This window comes from Camelus bactrianus, chromosome 15 (genome assembly GCF_048773025.1).
Source record: "Camelus bactrianus isolate YW-2024 breed Bactrian camel chromosome 15, ASM4877302v1, whole genome shotgun sequence".
In the NCBI taxonomy this organism is placed as follows: domain Eukaryota; kingdom Metazoa; phylum Chordata; class Mammalia; order Artiodactyla; family Camelidae; genus Camelus; species Camelus bactrianus.
In genome coordinates this window covers 57,443,521-57,464,436 of record NC_133553.1, presented here as the reverse complement: position 1 = coordinate 57,464,436, position 20,916 = coordinate 57,443,521, and the positions used below count along the sequence as shown (strand labels likewise).

The 20,916-nt window shown below is 34.3% G+C and overlaps 1 protein-coding gene and 1 non-coding gene across 5 annotated transcripts in view; one reads left to right on the top strand and one right to left on the bottom strand.

Moving 5' to 3' along the window:
* Positions 1 to 419: 419 nt before the first annotated feature.
* The window catches only part of SANBR (SANT and BTB domain regulator of CSR), a 41,576-nt gene continuing 21,079 nt past the window's right edge, over positions 420 to 20,916 (bottom strand). For 3 of the 4 annotated variants that reach the window (XM_074341180.1, XM_045514381.2, XM_010951894.3), the window contains 12 exons: positions 20,783 to 20,906; positions 19,362 to 19,514; positions 14,510 to 14,655; positions 13,669 to 13,768; positions 12,650 to 12,682; positions 11,762 to 11,861; positions 7,468 to 7,559; positions 6,488 to 6,516; positions 6,336 to 6,409; positions 5,774 to 5,862; positions 3,116 to 3,207; positions 420 to 2,241 (listed from right to left, as the gene is read on the bottom strand). In XM_074341180.1, coding sequence (XP_074197281.1) covers positions 2,205 to 2,241; positions 3,116 to 3,207; positions 5,774 to 5,862; positions 6,336 to 6,409; positions 6,488 to 6,516; positions 7,468 to 7,559; positions 11,762 to 11,861; positions 12,650 to 12,682; positions 13,669 to 13,768; positions 14,510 to 14,655; positions 19,362 to 19,514; positions 20,783 to 20,906 — 1,069 coding nt within the window. In that variant the 3' untranslated portion in view covers positions 420 to 2,204. Of the gene's footprint in view, positions 2,242 to 3,115; positions 3,208 to 5,773; positions 5,863 to 6,335; positions 6,410 to 6,487; positions 6,517 to 7,454; positions 7,560 to 10,229; positions 10,261 to 11,761; positions 11,862 to 12,649; positions 12,683 to 13,668; positions 13,769 to 14,509; positions 14,656 to 19,361; positions 19,515 to 20,782; positions 20,907 to 20,916 lie in introns of those variants that run through there. The other variant, XM_074341181.1, reaches the window with a different exon arrangement.
* TRNAV-CAC (transfer RNA valine (anticodon CAC)) lies at positions 19,850 to 19,921 on the top strand. Its single transcript has one exon. It is a non-coding gene; the product is annotated as a tRNA-Val (tRNA).

Sequence of the window (20,916 nt, the reverse complement as noted above, 5' to 3'; positions counted from 1 at the left end):
AAAGGTGGGGTTCAAAATAGTCCCTCAACGAGTAGTTGAAGGTTGAAGAATTAATTCCAGGTACTGGAGATAAAAGGTACTTCTTTTCTTTTTTTTAACTAAGATTTGCCTTTGGCAGATTGGCATGATAGGGCTTCAGCCTCAGCTTCCAAAACAATTAGCATATCTCACAATACCTGGTTGAGCGTTCTGAAAAAGGAAAGTAACAAAGTGACACAAGAGTATGGAATCAGCACTGTTACCATATTACCCTTTCTGCAGTTTTTATCCCTTAAATGTTTTGCTGAATCTTTACCAAAAATATCATTTAAAACAATCTTAAAATTTGCAAATTTCACCTCTTCCATGAAAACCTGTCATCTAGGGCCCACTTAGACCTTTCTGAGAAGATGGAATGATCAAGGGACTTACCAAACAACTTTTGTCTTTAATGTTTATTTCAATTAAAGAAATGTGAATTTAGAATTAATGTTAGGTAAAACCTCAAAGTATTAGGCAAAATAAGTGCTATTAAGAGTTTGATTAAAATGTTCGTGGTACCTGTGCCATGTACTACAGACAGACATTAACAAAATAAAAAGCACACTCTGAAGAAAATCAGATTCTGATAAATTGTTTGTAAAAATCAATTCAGTGGTACAGTCCCCCCAGGGGAGAAGTAATATGCCCTGTTACCATCAGTTAAAAATCCAATGAGCATATTTTCCTCTTTTAGTTGTGACCATCACAGCACTATATAACATGTGCAAACCTAAATCCTTTTGACCAGAGAATACAGTAAACTAAGCAAGATTCTGGTATGTAAGTAACAGGGCATACAGATCATGTACTATAAAACATTTTCTTTTGAAAATAAAAATTTCATAATCTATTTAAAAAATATCAAACAATTGAAAAGTATATCAATTGCAACAAAATTTCCAAACAGTTCAATCTTGGCAAAGCCATACATATAACATCAAATAACACCCAGCTTCTTTTACCAACTATAATGCTCATTAAAGATAATGATTTCTATATGTGTAAACTGAGTGTAACATCTCAGCATTTCAACAGAAATTACTGCTTTTATACATTAGCAAGTCTGTCCTCTAAATAATTGGAAGAAATTTCCATTATAAGGCAAATGAAGACTAAAAATAGAAACAGTGCACCTTAAAGGTTTTTCAGAGACCTACATACAAGTAATTTCCAAACACATAATTTTTGTATGCTTCTAATTTGGGACAAATTTTCCCTGAGCACTCTTTCTGCTTGGTTTGAAAAATTAAAACATGATCTACAGAATGGAATTTTATTTTGATTTCTCTTGAATATATGCAATTTTTCATCTATCAAATGTATTTGGGAATCTTGCCTTCCACCCATCTCTAAAGTAGTAAATTACAACTGTTTTAAGGGGCTATTTGAATGGTGACAGATATATGGTTGAATTTTACTACCCTGAGAACTGTACAGTGGGTGTCTCATATAACTGAAATGATTTAATATCCTAAAACTATCAACAGTTATTTTAACAAATTCAGAATGGCACTAGCTTCACAGAGTGAAGAGGTAATAATCAGTAATTCCAGCTCAGATGACCAATAAATAAGCGTTAAAAAAAAAAAAAGTTGGATTAACATTGTGCTTTCTATGGAATAATGCTGGAAAAAATTAAGCCTTCTGCCCAACACAGGAAATACCTCACCTTGAAACTTTATTTAATGCAGTCTTAAGATCTGTTGCTCCTTAACAGTCATGCAAACTTAAAATTAGCATCACTGGGAACTTCATCACACAAATTGCAGTTCTCAGTGCTATCCCGAGATTTACAGCCCAAAAGACACTATCATCAGTGCACATGCACAGTACTACCATCTGCTGTGTTCCCCTAATTTTTAAGTCTAAAAACTCTTAGCTACTTTGAGAGTTTAGGCTTCTTCTCTTTCAAATAAATAAAGAGAACAAATATCAGTAGTCTTAGCGTAGCCTAGCATCACACCAAAGGAAAACTAGATTTAAGAAGTTTCATATTTACAATTAGATTTCATAAGACCTAACTATGTATTTCCCTTAGCACTATGACTTATGTGACTTGCAAGAACAATTAACAAATAACTTAAAACATTTAGAAGTCATTGTTCTGAAGATCTTCAAGAAGTAAGCAATTCCAGACATCCACAGGTGTGTCTTCTCTCATCTTAGTTATATTTTAAGGTGCTTTACGCAGGACGACCTTGACCAAAACGACTTTTAGACCTAGATTTTTTAAACAGAAAAGAAGGTCAGAGGTGCTTCTAAAACAACAGGAAGTTGCTGCTGCTTTAGGTTATATTTGCTTGACAGTGTCAAAGTGTAATGAAACTTCATGTAGCTTCATAATCCATTTTCAAAAACTCTTGGAAATGAATTTTGGAATTCAGATTTTTTAAATTTGGGGAGATAATATGGTTCACATATTATATATTATGAATCTGGAGCAGTGCCCCATAATCAAACACATTAATATTTCTTCAATGAAACAATGAGCAATTACATTAAGTGGGACAAACAAAAACCTTTATCAGATCAAGCTTGAGTTGCCACAAATGTATGACGAAAGCTTTTTGGCTTTCTGGGTTTTCCTGGATTTCAGAATTGCAGATAAGGCATTTGGATCTGTATTAATGATCAAATCTCAGTAACTGTTAATCTTCCAAAGAAAATTTGTGATGTAAAATGACATAGGACCCACAAATTAGATTTTACATTTAGACTGTTAGACTAGTTAGATTAAGAGAAATAAAACAAGGAACAAGAGAGATTTCAATGACCTATAAATATTATAAAAATTCTAATTCACTGCAGCACTGTAACTTACATTTTCATCAACAGTTGGCTCAGAACAGAGCTAACTCAATAAACAGAAAACTTAAAAAAAAAACTATACTTTCATTAAGTTTTGTGCTCGTGACCTTTTAAAGTCTTAACTTTTAAGTTAAAATCTGGTCCTGATTAATATCTTGATGATCTAATTTCTGAAACAAAATAAAACCACACTAAAATTAGTGCTTCTAGTGTTCATATGATTTTTCCCCTCCAGAAAACTCACTTCCAGGCCAGTGGCATTCTGAATTCATCGACGCTAATTTACCTTGTGTTTTTCTCTGAGCTGCTCTGCCGTGCAGTGACTGGCACTGAGGCCTTGATTTGTGCTTCGAGCCTGGAGTAAATACCTCCTGCAAACTAAAGGGTAAAGAAGCAAATTTAATTTATTATCTTTATGGAACCAATAGAAAGAAGCTCTGCTTTGCTGAAATGGCATTACTTTTTAACTTAGAAGTGACTTTATTTTGATATGTTTTAGATTCAGGCTCTTTTTTTTAAGTTTCATTTTTTATTGAAGTGTAATTGATTTACAATGTTAGTTTCAGGTGTACAGCAAAGCAATTCAGTTATACATATACATATATACACAGATATTTTCAGATTGTTTTCCATTACAGCTCATTACAAGAAACTGAATAATAGTTCCCTGTGCTATAAAGTGGGTCCTTGTTATTTATCTATTTTATATATAGTAGTGTGTATCTGTTAATCCCAACATCCTAATTTATCCCTCCCCCTCCTTCTCCCCTTTGGTAACCATAGGTTTGTTTTCTATGTCTATGAGTCTATTTCTGTTTTGTAAATAAGTTCATTTGTATCACTTTATAGATTTCACATAAAAGTGGTATCATATGATATTTGTCTTTTTCTGACTTACTTCATTTAGTATGATAATCTCTAGGTCCATCCATGTTGCTGCAAACAGCATTATTTCATCCTTTTTTATGGCTAAGTAGTATTCTATTGTGTACATAAACCACATCTTCTTTATCTAACCATCTGTAGATGGACATTTGAGTTGCTTCAACGTCTTGGTTATTAAATAGTGCTGCCATGAACGTTGGGGTGCCTCTATCTTTTTGAATTAGAATGTTCTCCGGATAGATGTCCAGGAGTGAGATTGCTGGATCATCTGGTAATTCTATTTTTGGTTTTTTAAGGAATCTCCATACTGTTATCCATAGTGGCTGCACCAAATTATATCCCCACCAACAGTGTAGGAAGGTTCCCTTTTCTCCATACCCTCTCCAGAATTTATCGTTTGTGGACTTTTTAATGATGGCCATTCTAACCAATGTGAGATACCTTATTGTAGTTTTGATTTGCATTTCTCTGATAATTAGTGATATTGAGTATTTTTTCATATGCCTATTGGCTATCTGTATGTCTTCTTTGGAGAAATGTCTGTGTAGGTCTTCTGCCCATTTTTAGTTTGGGTTGTTGTTTTTTTGTTATTGAGTTATATGAGCTGTTTATATATTCTGGAAATTAAGCCCTTGTCAGTCCCCTTGTGCCTCTTTTAAGTCAATCAATTTGACACTACCAGTTCCTGGCAACCACTGATCTGTTTTATGTCCCTATAGTTTTGCATTTTCCAGAACATTATATAAATAGAATCATATAGTCTGTAGCCTTTTGAATCTGGCTTCTTTCACTTAGCATAATATATATAGGAGATTCAGCTATGTTGAGGCATGCATGTATCAGTAGCTTGTTCTTTTTTATATGTACCATAGTTTTACTCATTTACCAGGTAAAGGATATTTGGGTTGTTTCTAGTTTTTGGCAATTCTAAATAAAGCCACTAAAAAACAGTGTGAATTCATCTGTATGGTGAGTAAACATAGTCAGTGTTATTAGAAACAGATAAAACTCTTTTACAAAGTGGCCATTCCTTTTTGCATCCTTACTAGCTACATATGGGAGTTCCAGTTGCCCTATATCCTTCCCAGAATGTTTTTAAAAAAATTTTAGAGATTCTACTTGGTGTGCAGTGGTATCTCACTGAAGTTTTAATTTGTATTTCCCTAATGACTAATGATGCTACATCTTTTCCTGTGCTTATTTGCTACCTACATCCCTCTTTCATGAAATGTGTGGTTAATCTTTTGCCCATTCATTTTTATTGGATTATTTATTTTATTATTGAGTTTTGAGATTTCTTTATATATTCTGGATACAAATCCTTTACCAGATAAATATTTTACATATATTTTCTCACAGTTTATGTCGTGTCTTTTCACTCTCTTACTAATGCCTTTCAAAAACAGGTTTTAAATTTTGATGAAGTCCAATTTGCCAATTTGTTCTTTTATGGATTACACTTTTGGTGTTGTAGCTAAGAACTGTTTGCCTAACCCATGGTGATAAATATTCTTTTCCTCTGTTTTCTTTTAGAACCTTTATAGGGAAGTAAATTTTTAAATAAGTAATTACGGGCTCAAGAGTTATTATGAATGCATAATACAGTACTAATGATGATATATAATGCTATGACTAATACGTAGTTCTAGTAAGAGTACAGGTATTTCTAGTCATCATTTTCAGCAAGATAACACCTTATTTTAAAAATAACATGTCAGCACTGCATGCAGAGTTGATCAAAATCAGCAACCTCCAGGAAGTCACCCTCTGGATAGTCAGCAATGCACAGAGTTGATCTGTTCTTGGTGGAACACTACACTTTCAGTGACAATGTACCTTATTATGTGTGTTATAGAGGACCTATCATCCATGGGTAGTGAGAAGTGGTAAAAAAAAAAAACTTTTATGTGAATGATCTGACTAACTGGTACAGAATATAAAAATATATCCAAATATTTACTCTTTTAAAATTCTTCTTAAAACATCTTTATGCTCGTGATGAAAATAAAGTAGGAAGGCATTTTTAAGCAAGCACAGTACACTAGGACATAATTCTTACTTCTTTTGCTTCTTTTGACTTGACTCGGTCCAGATCACCCAATCTCATCTTTATCAGGTGCCCGGTAATTTCAGACATCCGCCGTTGATCTGAAGGTAAAAAATTAATAAACCTTACTTTTTATGAGGATGATTAATAACTTTTATTTCTTAAAGAAGATTGCAATTATCAAGAGTTTATGGAAACATCATTGGATATTATTCACAGACATATTTATCTCTGAAGAATTTTAGGTTGCAAGTGGTAAAATGGCTTATACACAAATAGCTGCTGCTTTTAAGATTATGTAAATCAGTCTAGAACATACTTAGCCATCTTTAGAGTGGAAGGAGAGGGCAAAAGTCAGTTCAAGAGACCTCAAAACCACAGATGCATAAAACAATACATTATCTACTGGGATTGTCTAGCAGTGAAACTCTGGTTGATGCCTAAGAGAATGTGCTAATTCTGGGCCTTATTCCAGTTGGAAACTTTAAAGCTATTCAGCATACTTCATAAAATAAAAGACTCCTATCATTGTTATTTTACCTAAATTGTACATTACCCAAATAATAAAACTTACCATCTTCTCTTTGTGCATCTTGGTTGAATCTCAAGGATCTTGTGGCATCCCACTTATTTTTCTGCATACTCACACTATTGAAATAAATTAAATAAAAATTAGCATAATGCTTTTACAGTGGACACCTGATTGGATTAAGGAGCAATACTCACATGAAAGGAGACACATCTCTAGAAGTTGACTAAAAAAAAAGTAGACAACATTAAGGCCCAATTAAAACACAATTACTAATTAGTGTTAAAAGTAATAATAAAAAGAATTTACATTTACTGAGTGCAAGATACTGTACCAAGAGCATTACAAGCATTCTTTCATTGAAGCCTTGCAATGACCATGTGAGATAAGTGCTATCCCTATAATAAAACAGCTTCAGAGAAGTTAAGAAATTTGTCCAAAGAGAAACAGACTGCAAATTTGAACCCTGCTTTGTCTGACCTGGAAGCCCCCTTCTTATGCAATGATTTAGAATCCACTCATCCTGTGTCTGTAGTCCTTAACACAGAGATGAACATACAATCCATCCAATGTAACTTGTCTCAACCCGAGCCTTTCACACATTTTTGGAATCCATAGTTTCTCTTTTAGCCAAATATAGTTATATTAACCTCTTATTCCTACCTGGCTTTTTACCCCCTCCTTTGAAGGCATGGGGAAATAAGAGTAACTTTAAAAGGTCATAAAAAATAATTTATTTAAAAAATTCAAAGCCTACTTTTTTTTGCCTACTAATTTTTTGAATAAGTAATATTGGTTTAAAACTCAAAGTACAAACAGCACATACAGTATGTAAAAAGCCTCTGTCCCCCAGTTTCCTTCCTTAGAGCTATCCAATCATCAGTTTCTGGTGTTAGCTTTCCACAGATATTTTATGGATATACAAGAAAATTCATATATATATATTCCTTCATCTACTCTACACAAACGGTAGCATAATATGCCACTATACATACTGCTCTGCATTTTCATATGTCAATAAACCTCAGAGATCTTTAATCTCAGCCTTTACAGAAGTTCATCACTCATTTTTACACTGCTAGCATTCCACTGTGGTATTCTTCTTTGTCAGATTTTGGTTCTACTTGATTATTTCTCAATATGAACCCTAGAATAGTAATACATAATTCAGAGGTACCTTCTCCAATGCCTTTTCTTTCTTCTGACCACAGGGTGAAGACAGTTGTTTTTTTGGTTGTTTAGTGAACTTCTTTGGCTTCTCCTTTTTCCCTGATAACAGGTCAATGTCATAAGCATAAGTCTCACATACTTCCCCAGTGCACTCACATCCAAACAATAAAACCATTGGGAAAAAAATTATTTTTTAAAAACTAACAGATTATCTCTGGATAAAAAGTAAATATGTGGAGAAAATCACACTGAAAGTGCTTTACAGAGGTTCATTTAAATTGCTTTTCTCCTTTCTACTTAGTGAAAAACTATGAGGGGAAAATGAGGGCAATAAATTCAAAGTCCCAGTGAAATTAAACATAGAAAAATGTTGGGGAAACTATACCAACTTATTTCTCTCTATCTAAATCAACAGTGGAATCATCTCGTAATTCCAAATTTTTATATATTAAAAAAAACCAAACAAAACTATAGCCCAGAAAAACACAATTTGAGAAGGGGAGGAGAGAAGAACTCACAAAAAAAACTTTCAAATGTCTTTTGCTCATGCAGGAGGTGGGGCTATGGAGGGAAAAATGGAGGTAGGACAGAAAGGATCTTGGGAAGAAGCAGATTTGGGACAAACTATTCTAAACCAGGGCATTCCTGCAGCCAATATTCTGAATTTATTCTGGCTGATAGTTTAGTGGAGAAAGGAGCGAGGGAGGGGAAAGAAGTATTTCTCTAACAACTATGTTTGAAGGTAAGAATAATACACTGGGTCACTATTTCCCAAATATCAATGATTTGTATACCACCTATATACACTTTTGCTCTATCATTTTAAATGGAAACTTCATTTCACTACCATAAATGAAAAACCTGTAAAACGTATTACATAGAAGACAACCTTGAAGATAACAGAATAAAAACAAAACAGTATCAATAATCTAGATAGATTTATTTGCCTGCTCACAAGTCCAGACACGCTGATGTGTGTCTCTTTGTTAAAGTGAGAGATAACCAAAAGTTATAAAAAATTGCTAAGAGACATGACAGGGTGGGACATCTGACAATGGCAGTGTGAAAAGGTTGGACAATTCCTTCCAAAACAACAATAAAAACAGAACAAAAATACTACAAACCACCATCTGCAGGTACTGGAAATAATCAAAGGAAAGTAGAAAGAGAGATGCAAGAGTTAAGAACTGTAAATTTATGGTTTTCTTGTCTGAGGGCACTTCCCTACCTCCCCAGCTCAGGAAAGAAAATTACATCCTTGAGTTCCATGAAGATGATGACAGAGTTCAAAGCAACTGAGAAGCTGAAAATTTAAAGGGGAAGATTTGGAATTAAGAAAAGTCAGGGTGAAAGGGATGGCTCCATGGTAGAATGTGTGCTTAGCGTCTTGGATTCAATCCCCCAGTACCCTCATTAAAAATAAACAAACCTAATTACCTCCTCCCCCCAAAATATAAATAAAACAAGAAATAAAAAGATCATCTAAGCAAAACAAAAACAAATTAAAAAAAGGAAAGTCACATAAGACCTGAGATCTAAAATGTGAGTATAAACTCTGTCCAAATTCTTAGGTGAGTGTTAAACTACACAAGTATATGGGATATCCTAAGAAGCCCAGTGAAAAAGGCAACCAGAAACTAGGGTGGGGTGTTGATCCTTGCAAGATGGAACTGCTCTTTCTGAGAAGTGGGAGTTTCTTGTGCCTTTGACCAGGTAATTTCCCCAAACTGCCTTTAGCTTGAGCTTCTGAGAACAGAAGTCTTACTGGCCTGTGTCAGAGGTCAGACTCGGGACTGGAAAAACAACTAGGAAACTAGGGGGAACTCAAAAAGCAAGGGAACCACGAAGCAGCTGAGCCCCCAAATCTGAATATAAATTTTGTCCAAATCCTTGGCTGACCACTAAACTACACAGGTTGATGTGGCCTCTGGGGGAGCAGGCTAAAGCAGCAGCAGTTGGCAGCCAAAAAACCTGCACAGAGACATTATCCACTGCAAACCAGGGAGGAGACAGATATTTATAACTTGGGTGAGGAAAGTTAACTGCCTACTAGGACAAAAATTCCAACAATTCTCAGAAGAACAAAACAGACATCAGAGTTGCACATAGATAATCTACAATGTCCAATTTTCACTCAAAAGTTATGAGATAAAGTAAGTGAAAAGTACGACCCATTCATAAAAGAAACAGTCAACAGAAACTGATTCTGAGAGGACCAGCATACTGGACTTAGGAGATAATAACTTCAAAGCAACTATTATATTCAAAGGAAAAATGGTAGTACTGAGTAAGCACATAGAGAACCTCAACAAAGAAATGTAAAGTATAAAAGAAGAACCAGGAGAAATCCTAGAGCTAAAAAGCACAATAATTAAAATGAAAAAAAAAATATGACAGATGGTCTCAAGAGAAAATTTGAAATGGCAAGTCACAGACTAGGGGAAATATTTGAAAAACATACTGCATTCAAAAATATATAAAGAACTTTTACAATTCAATAAGGCAAATAATCCAATTAAAGAATATGCAAAATATTTGAATAGACATTTAACAAAACATATACCAATGGCCAATAAGAACATAAAAAAGATACCTAGAACTATACACCCACTAGAATGGCTAATGTTAAGAAAAAAAAACAATAATGCCAAGTACTGGTACAAATGTGTAGCAACTTGAACTCTCATACATTGCTGATGGAATGAAAGATGGTACAGTCACTTTGCAAAACAGTTTGGCAGTTTCTTATAAAGTGAAACACACACTTACCATATGACCCAGCAATTCCACTCCTAGGTATCTACCCAAGAAAAATGAAAACATATGTCCACACAGACTTGTATGCAAATATTCACAGCAGTATTCCTAACAGCCAAGAACTGGAAACAACCCAAATGTCCATGAAATGGTGAATGGATAAACAAATTATGGTATATTTATATAATGAAATACTACTCTGCAATAAAAGGAACAAACTACGGATATACACAACAATATGAATGAATCTCAAAAACATCATACTAACTGAAAGAAACCAGACACAAACGATTACTCATGATTCCATTTATAGGAGAGCTCAGAAAAGGTAAACCACAGGACAAAAAGCAGATTAGTGGTTGCCTGGGACTAGGAGTGGGGAAAGGCAACTGAGTAGGAGTAACTGTTTGGAGTGATGTTCTAGGTCTTGATTTTGGTGTTGTTTATACAACTGTGCCAAAACTCTTCAAAGCATACACTTAAAAATGGGTGAATTTTTTTTTTTTAATGGAGGTACTGGAGATTAAACCCAGGACCTTGTGCATGCCAGGCATGCACACTACCACTGAACTATACCCTCCCCTGCTAAAAATAGGTGAATTTTATTACATTGTAAACTATACCTAAATCAACTGTGGAAAAAAAACCCCACAATATAGTAGCATTTTCTCCTTGACTAACTAGTATTAAAAAGTAATTGATAAAGGAGTAGTTTTTTCATTAAGATATGCAGCATGTCAAGAAGAATTATATAAAACTTGGAAATAAGGGAAAGGGAAGATTGTATCTCCTTTAAGTGTTATACTGGAGGACTGTGTAACAAGCCTACCCAAGAATCACTTAATCCTCTAAGAATGTCCTCGTGTTTGACTTTCCTCTCTACCATTGGTTGAAAGCCTAGATACTATGAAGTTTCATATTAACTTGCAAATTTTTGTGTCTAATGGAATTGCAAATGATTTCCATCTTACAGAAAAGATAACCCCAAATATTATGGGTTTATTGCCTTTGTAGGACATTAATCAGTTTTCTATCTAACCTGCAATCTTTTTTCAACACTCTTTTTTCAAATGCCTACAAATACTTGAGTCTTCAAATGCTCTTTGAACCACTTTCCCCTGCTATTTCTCCTACAAATGGGCTGAAAAAATTTGACACAAGTTCATTCTGTAATTGGATAAAATCATGTTTTTAATTTTTTAAAAATCATACTTTGATGACTATTATTTAGTACTTCATTTGAGTGTCATTTCAAATCATCTCAGGTCCACTGTGATAGTCAGATATTTTGAGAAATCCATGAGGTTACACCTGAAATGAAAACTTGGAGGATTCTTTCTTAGTACACTGAACTTTTAAAAGTAGTTTGAGTATTCTGTGTTAGTGTCAAGGTTAGGGAATCTTGATGAAGCCTCCTTTATTTTTTCCATGTTGTAACCTACCATGTAGACTTATAAAGCCAATTCCTCATGTCTTGTATTAAAGCCTTCAGAATACAATCCCTTCATAAAAGCGAGACTTGATTTTAACTTAGAAATCCATACTTTGTTTCTTGGATACTTCTTCTTCATCTCCAACTTCATCTTCAGTGACCTCAGATCCGGTGGTATATTCTTCTTCTTCTGAAAATAATGACTGTTGTTTCTGAATTAAAAAAAACCAAAACACATCCTATTAAAATTTTATATTATCACATCAGCAACGAATTCTCTCAAATGCATTTGTCTCAATTTATTTTGGATTAATGAGCCAAACAAGAACTGATAAAATGACCACTGTCTAGCATAACACTCAGGAAATGGATATAAGAATTTTTATATTTAGGACAGGATCACATTACATAAAAAATTTTAAAAATTTATTTCCTTCATACATTATAGCAGAGTGATAGGTACTTAGTATTTGTTGAATTGCACCTCTATCACTCAACTGAAAGTACATTCCTTGATATTAAGATTAAATTAAAATATAATAATTGCCAGTATTAACATAATCTCATAATTCTTATTCCAATCTTGTGAATACTGGTGGCAGATGGCACAGTAATGGCAAATAGGTTAAAAATCAACAAATCAACAAAATCACTGAAACTTAATTGATTTGTTGCTTTGTTCAATGTCTTTAATGTGACTTAAAAGTGACTTTTAAAAAGTCATTTAACTTTGTAAAATGATTATAAATCAATAAAAAAAAAGTTAAAAAATAAATAAAAAGTCATTTAAGAAGACTTGTGGATTATTTAACTAGATAATGGAATATGTGTCTGTTTTAAACAATGACATTTTTAGTAAGTACAAAATTATGGAAGCTGAAAAGGATGGCATACGTTTAACTAAAATGTATAAAATAAGGCACTGATAAGATTCTATTAAACTAAACTTTGATTTAGAAGGAAAGAGATTCATAAAAGCAGAATATAGTTGCTCACTTACCAGTTGCAGAGTCCAGTTTTTCAGTGACAAGAACTATAAAAAAGACAAAGTAGGAAATTAATATATCTGCATCTTCCAAGATTACAGCTCCCTATCTTCAAATGAATATTGTGAAAGAGGTGGAAAAAGTTTCAAGTATAGTTCCTTTCCAGGTTGAAAAATAATTTTAAACTCATCTGAAAGTGATATATTATCATCTTTAACATCTTCTGCCTTGAGGAAAATGTGTATGTTTACAAAAAAGAAAAAAATCCAACATTTCCTATTATAATTTCCAAAGGACAAGAAATCACATGTAGAAGTAATATAATTTTAGTTAGATTTTGAATTATTTCAATCACTTTTTAATGTTTATATTTATTATAAATTAAGGAACCAGATTCTATACGGATATTTAAGAAATCTAATTTGCTATTTTATATATAGTTTAAAAATAAATGTTAATAATTAAACACATATACCCATCTGGACATTATAATGCATTTTACATGGAATATTTCATTTTCTCAAGTACATGCTACTTTAACCAACACAAACATGGAAAGTTTATAAGCAAAGAGATTTCTTGTGTATTAGTAACAGGAATCAAAGGAATCAAAGCTTTCTGGTCACCTTAAAAATACCTGTTTTGAAACCTTGGGAAAATGAAATGTATTACTGATAACAATTAAAAAAAAAATTTCATACCAAAAAAAGTTTGTAAGACTAGGAGAGGATAAAATATCCAATTCAAACATCTTTATTCCTCAAATCATTATTTGTCCATAATAAACCCTGAAGACTGTGTTATATTTTTTCCCAAAATATAAGTTGATTAATTATTAATTCTTTGAGGGCAAGGAATGTATCCTATCACCCTTACAGTCCTGTTAACTCAGCTTAATATCTTGTTACGATAATCAGTAAACGCAGACTAACTGAAATTTTCTATTTCAATTTAAACCAATCAGGTATCTGTCAAAGATTAAATGTCATCAATTGTTTTTATAAGTAAAGAATAAATGAAACAAACTACTCACAGCATTGAGCTCCCCACTCTTGGGACCCCATGGTGTATTTGGTTCCAGTAAAACATCACAGTCTAGACCCTTTTCATCACAGAGACCAACCCCAGAATCACTTGAAAGAAACAGACATTTTATGGAGAAGTGTTCAATTTAAGAATTTAAATGCAAATAATCTTTTCTTAATTGCAAATGTTTTATAAATTGCTCCTTAGAAACACAGTTCTCGAGTATAAGGTGTACCTCTTCAATATTTACATTTCTTAATGCATCTAGTGATTCCCCTAGCAGAAGTCACTCCATATGGGGGAAGCATGACTACACGCCCAGCATCATACCTGTCAGGTGGTGAAATAGGCTGCTATGACGGTTTCTGCTTTGAGAACAGCCTTCATTAGAGAGTCCTCCAACCCCTAACCTGACAGCCTGCTGCAACTGCAAAATGATGGAAGTGACTTCAGAAATTACTGAATCCAAGGAATTCTAGTTTATGCAAAGATAACCTCAATCATCATTTTTTTTCTAGTTCCATCAATCAAGATAAGATGAGCTTAAGTAACTTGGAAAAACAAAAAAATTCAAAAATTGGACTGCAGGGCCCATCTTTTCAATCATCAGAAACTCCTTTTATTAGTTTTTCTTCCCCTCGGACCTCCAATTTTTTGAGGTATTCTTCCTATCAAATAAACAGCTTCTTGCCCTTATTGTAAAGTAACATAATTTCAGTTAAGCTTTCTGGAATAATGTAAACTACTTGAGGACTGCCATTACTAATCTAGGGAAGCACTAGGGGATACAGGATTCAAGGATGGGAACCACTGAATAAAGCTGCAGTACAGTGTTTCCCCCATCTCACCTAACTGTGTCTTTAGCAAAAGGCACAAGAATGACATCTTTGTGTTTGTGCAGATCGTCCAGGATTCTAGCAGTTGGACAGGACAGCAAATCTTCACCCTCACCTTGATCACGAAGAGCAACCATGTGGTCCCTCACTTTACAACCCTGTTGTGCAAGAGACTAAATCTGAGAGGTTGGTTCATTATAGAGAAACATTCCTTTAAAGATGACTGTATGTTTCTGTTCTTTGCCCAGTCATACCATCCTCTCAATGATTTTACAGCTTTTTCTCAAGAAAAAACAATACTCATACAGAAAAGAGCATGAAACATAAATGTACACCTTAACAAATACCCAAGAACATTCATGTAACACCATCCGCATTAAAAAATAGAATATAGCCAGCACTCCAGGAGTCTGCACAGGCCCATTCCCAACCATAACGGCCTCCCTTCTCCAGAAGGATAGTCTCTATCTCAACATTTATGGTACTCACTCTCTTGCTTTTATCTGTTTACCACTCAAGGATGCATCCCTAAACACTAGTTTAGTTTCAATACTGTTTTTACAATTCAACCATGTTACTGCATGTAACTAACATTTGCTTTAATGTATAGTATTCCACTGTATGAAGTCACAATTTGCTTATCTATTCCACAGTTGATGGATGGGTTGTTTCCAGTTTGGAGCTACTACAAGTAACACTATTATGAATATTCTTTTACATGTTACCCGAAGCACAAGTGCTCATGGGTACCACGTTATATTACTATCAGCAGTGTATGAGAGTTCTTATTATTCTATATTCTCACTAACACTTGGTGAGACATTTTAATTTTAGTGTTTCTGGTGAGTACATGCTCACTCTGGTTTTAATTTGCCATTTCCCCAATGACAAACAAACGAGATTTAGCTCCTTTTCATGTTTACTGGACAAGAAACTTTCTTGTGTGAAATTCCTATTTTTCTTACTGATACACATGAGTTTAAAAAAATCTAAATATGAACCTTTTATAGATATGTGTTGCTAATATCTGCAAATTTGTCTCTCAGTCTCAGTTTATTTAATGTAGTTAATATACTTGAATTTAAATTTCTTCCTCTATGGTATTATCTTTTAATAGCTTTATTAATTTTTGTCTCACATATAGGCTTTTTTTGGGCAAAGATTTTGGGCCAGAGTCCAATTCTGTTTTTTTCCTCATTTTGATATCCCAATATCCTCAGTACCTCTTACTACAAAGTTTATCCTTTGCCCACTGGTCTGTAATGTCACTCTGTCATAGTCAAGTATTCAAGTGGCTTTAAGTATAGTCATCCCTCGTATCCGTGGGGAATTGGTTCCAGAAGTCCCCATGTATACCAAAATCCAAGGACGCTCAAGACCCAGAGTTAGAAGTCTATATCTGCAGATTCAACCAACTACAGATCATGTAGTATTGTATGTATTTATTTAAAAAAATTCATTTATAAGTGGACCCACACAGTACAAACCAGTGTTGTTCAAGGGTCAACTGTACTTCACTCACTTCTGTTGGTCCATCTGTTTAATCTTCATCAGGGGTGGGGGGAGGGTATAGCTCAGTGGTAGAGTGCATGCTTAGCATGCATGAGGTCCTGGGTTCAAATCACAGAACCTCCATTAAAAAAACTAAATAAATGAGTAAATAAATAATTACCTTCTCACCCCCTCCCCCAAAGAAAAGAGTATGGCTGTTCCTTACAAAATCAGAAAGAGAATTGACAGAATAAAATTATATTTAAAAAAATTTTCACTAGTATCATCTTGTCTTAATTACCAAAGACAATAAATTTTGATATTGAGCAGAGCAAGTACTTCTACTTTTGTGTTCTTTTGAGAGTATCTTATTTATTCTTGGCTCTTTATATTTCCATAAACATTGTAGAATTAGGATTTTTATTGAGAATGCATGGATCAATGGATCAATATAGGTCAGTTTGGGGAACATTTACATCTCTACAATACTGAATCTTTGAATTCATGAACATGGTACAACAATCCATTTTTTTAGCTTTATTTTTTCTCAGTAATGTTCTATGTTTTCTATACAGAGTTCTTTCACATTACTTTATTGTCCTTTTGTTGTTGAGTTGTAAGAGTTCTTTGTATATTCCAGCTACTAGACCCTATCAGATATGATTTTAAAATATTTTCTTTCATTCTGTAAGTTGCCTTTTCACTCTTTTTTACTGAAGTATAGTCAGTTTACAATATTGTGTCAATTTCTGGTGTACAGCATAATGCTTCAGTCATACATAAACATACATATATTCATTTTCATATTCTTTTTCATTATAGGTTACTACAAGATATCGAATATAGTCCCTTGTGCTATACAGAAAAAAACTGTTGTTTATCTATTTTATATATAGTAGTTAGTATCTGCAAATCTCAAATTCCCAATTTATCCCTTCCTATCCCCTTTCCCTGCTGGTAACTGTAAGTTTGTTTTCTATGCCTATGAGTCTGTTTCTGTTTGTAAATAAGTTCATTTGTTTTTTTGTTTTTTTTTTAAGATTCCACATACAAGTGATATTATACGTATTTTTCTTTCTCTTTCTGGCTTACTTCATTTAGAATGACATTCTCCAGGTCCATCCATGTTGCTGCAAATGGCATTAGTTTATCTTTTTTATGGCTGAGTAGTATTCCACTGTATAAATATACCACAACTTCTTTATCTATTGATCTGTCGATGGATATTTAGGTTGTTTCCATGTCTTGGCAATTGTACATAGTGCTGTTATGAACATTGGGGTGCATGTATCTTTTCAAATTAGAATTCTTCTTTTCTGGATATATGCCCAGGAATGGGACTGCTGGATCATATAGTAACTTGATTTTTAGTTTTTTGAGGAATCTCCATACCATTATCCATAGTGGCAGCACCAATTCCCATCAGCAGTGCAGGAGGGTTCCCTTTTCTCCATACCCTTTCCAGAATTTATCATTTGTGGACTTTTTAATGATTGCCATTCTAACTGGTGTGAGGTGATACCTCATTGTAGTTTTGGTTTGCATTCCTCTGATAATTAGCAATATCGGGCATTTTTTTCATGTGCCTTTTGGCCATTTGTATGTCTTCACTGGAAAATTGCTCATTTCTTTCATTATTTTATTTGATCTCTTGGCAACATTTGGCATTATGGACCACTCTCTCTTTAAATACTGCTCCCTTGACTTTCATGACACTATTCTTGATTTCCCTCCTATTACTCTTTCTGCTCCTGATCATTCTCCTTTGCAGGCTCATGCTTCTCTAGTCAGCCAATAAATGTTGGAGTTTCTATAGGCTCCATTGCAGGCCCTCTGCCCTTATGCTCATCCATACGTGCTGGCTTCAGTTATCACTTATTTGCAAGAAGACTTACAAATTAGTACCTCCAGCCGAGACACTCTCTGAGCATGAAAACCCACATATCTATCACTCTTTGCCTGATTATCTCATAAAGCACTTCAAACTCAAAATGTCCAAAACAGAATTCATGAGATCCTATCCAGACCTGATCCCTTCTGTTGTTTCCTCCTCAGTGAATAGAAGCACCATCTACCCAGTGGTACAAGGAAGAAACTGAGTCATCCTTGACTCCTCCTATTCCCTCTGTGAAACAATCCATCAAGTCAATTCAGTTTCACCTCCTAAATACTTAATTCATCCATTTCTTTACATTTCCACAACCGCAGTCCAGGTCAGCATCATCTTTCTAAGACTATTCTGATAGCTTCTCTCATCCCTGACTCCACTCACTATTCCCCAAGCCATTCTCCACACGCAACTGATATTTTCAAAATCTGAAATAAAGAAAATACTTAAACGTGGCCTATGAGGTCCTGCCCCTTCGTGGTCTGACATCTTACTGCCCTCTCTATCCCTGTCTTGAGCTATGCATGTTTTCTGTAACAGGCAGTTTCAGTCTTGCTTACTCACCGTGTTCCTTTTGGCCTTACTGTTCTGACGAGAGGGCTCTTTCCCTCCCTCTTCTCCTCGCGTACTCCTACCCACCCTTTGGATCTTCACCAAATGCCAACTCCTTAATGGAGGGAGGCTTCCCTTGACTTCAAGGCCCAGGTCAGACCAGCCTAATACAGAAATTTATGGTCTGACATACTTCTTCAAACATTCCTTTGCATGCTTTCCCCCTTTTGATATTATTGCCTCACCTGTAAATTCCATGAAGGAAAAAACTACCCAATTTTGCACGCTGCTTTCTGTTTTGCACAGTCTGTGACGCAACGTCGGCATTTCATAAATATTTGCTGTACTGATGATGATGAAGAGCTTTAGGTTCCTTTCATCCATTAGTGAAATTTAATTACATAACATTTTCAAAAGTATTAGAGATTGAGGACTCTAACCTAGAGCAATAATCACATACTGTACCAAGATAAATGTGCAAGGATGTTCACTGCAACACTGTAATGCTATCAACCTGGAACACCCGAGATGTTCATCAATAGGAGACTAGTTAAATAAATTGTGAAATATGCAGCAGTTAATAAAATGACACACAATGGTCACCTAGGTATACTGTTGAGCAAAAAGGGCAAATTACAGAATAATATGAATAGCCTGATCCTATTTCCAATATAAAAAACTACATATAATTTGTGTCTGAAATGTATAAAACAAGGTCTGAAAGGAAACTGTTAACAGTGGTTGCCTCTAAGAAGAGATGTAGAATGAAGGAGTGGTAGAAGAGGGATTTTACTTTTTATTACACTTATTCATATAGTTTAAAGTCTTTTCTACATGAATGTATATTTATATTTTAAAAACAATAAAAGAGGAAAAGATATAAATACAAAGTGTTAGTGCTGTAATTACAAAAGGGCAACATTCAAAATTTACCTTTGTAAGCTGAGTAGGGTCGAACCGAAGAACCTTTTGGTTACAGCAGGGATAAATTCCAGTGCCAACAGTACTCAGTGAACTTCCTGCAGTAGGATAAATCACTGTTTCTGAGTGATATTGACAATGTGAAAATTCTATACAGAGAAAAGCCTGAATAAAAGAAATGCATAAAATCAACTATTATTCCCACAATGAAATTGTACATCTCAAAAATACTTAAGAACACATACTGTAGGTTCTACCTACATAAAATGTACAGAAACGGCAAGTCTCTAGAGACACAAAGTAGGTTTGCGGTTGTCGGGGGTTAAAGGTGAGACTAGTTTGGTGAGTGACAGCAAATGGATACGAGGGATCTTTGGGGGATGATGGAAATATACTAAAGTTGGATGGTGGTGGTTGTACAATTCTGTAAATTTATTAAAAGTCAGTAAATTGTACACTTAAAATGAATGAATTTTATGGCATATAATTACACTGCACATGAGGGTATAGCTCAGTGGTAGAGTGCATGCTTCACCTGCATGAGGTCCTGGGTTCAAACCCCAGAATCTCCATTAAAAAATAAACAAGTAAATAAATCCTCCCTTCCTCCACTTTCCAACAAAGAGTATGGCAGTTCCTTACAAAATTAGGAAAAAAAAAACCGTGGGGACAGACGGAGTCCACTAGGTAGAAACTTATACAGTTTGGAAAATCTCACTCTGATGGTTAAAATTAGCTGCTCTCCAGTATTTCTTCCCTCTACTAGAAATCATTACCCCAGTGAGAGAGGAAAACTACTGGGGGCAAGAAGGCCCAAGGGATTCATAAAAAAGTTTATGTAGATCACTCTAAATTAATATGTAAGACTAATTAGGAATGATTATGACCAATAAAGATCTACTTATTATATAAAAGGATTTATTATAGGTACCCTGAAATAGCAAGCTCTCTAGTGCTTTTATTATACACTTCATTTACAAAAGAATGAACAAAACCTTTTTGGGAACACAATTATAACAAGAAGGGCACATATCAACAGCACCCCATCTGCAAGGTGTTTCTGAATTTCTAAAGAAATTTATGGGCTAACAGAGAAGCAGTTTGGCTGGAAATAATAAAAGACAATAAGGATTCTGTATTTTTTTCCACTGAAAAAAATGTATTTGATCACTTAAAACCTGTTAGTTTTCTATAAATTCACCCAACTCACTGATTGTTTCAGCAATGAAAATTTAAAAAAGCAAGAAACAGAGGCAGAGAAATGAAGTCATAGGCAAGCAATGTTTAACAGCACCATCATTTTTGTCACTAATTTCTTAAAAAGATGTCAGATATTGTCCAAACACGCCAAAACAAATTAATTAAGCAGCATATATCAAAAGAGCCTGCTCTCAATGTTTACAGAGCAGAATATTAAAAAAGAAAAAACTCACTTGGTAACATCTTGAACAGGTTAGCCAGTTGACTGTTCCCCACAAGCGCCAATATACATCTCTCCAAGATTTTAATTCTTCAAAAAGACTATTCAAATACTCATGAACATCCCAAGTCTTATCTCTGAGGAAAA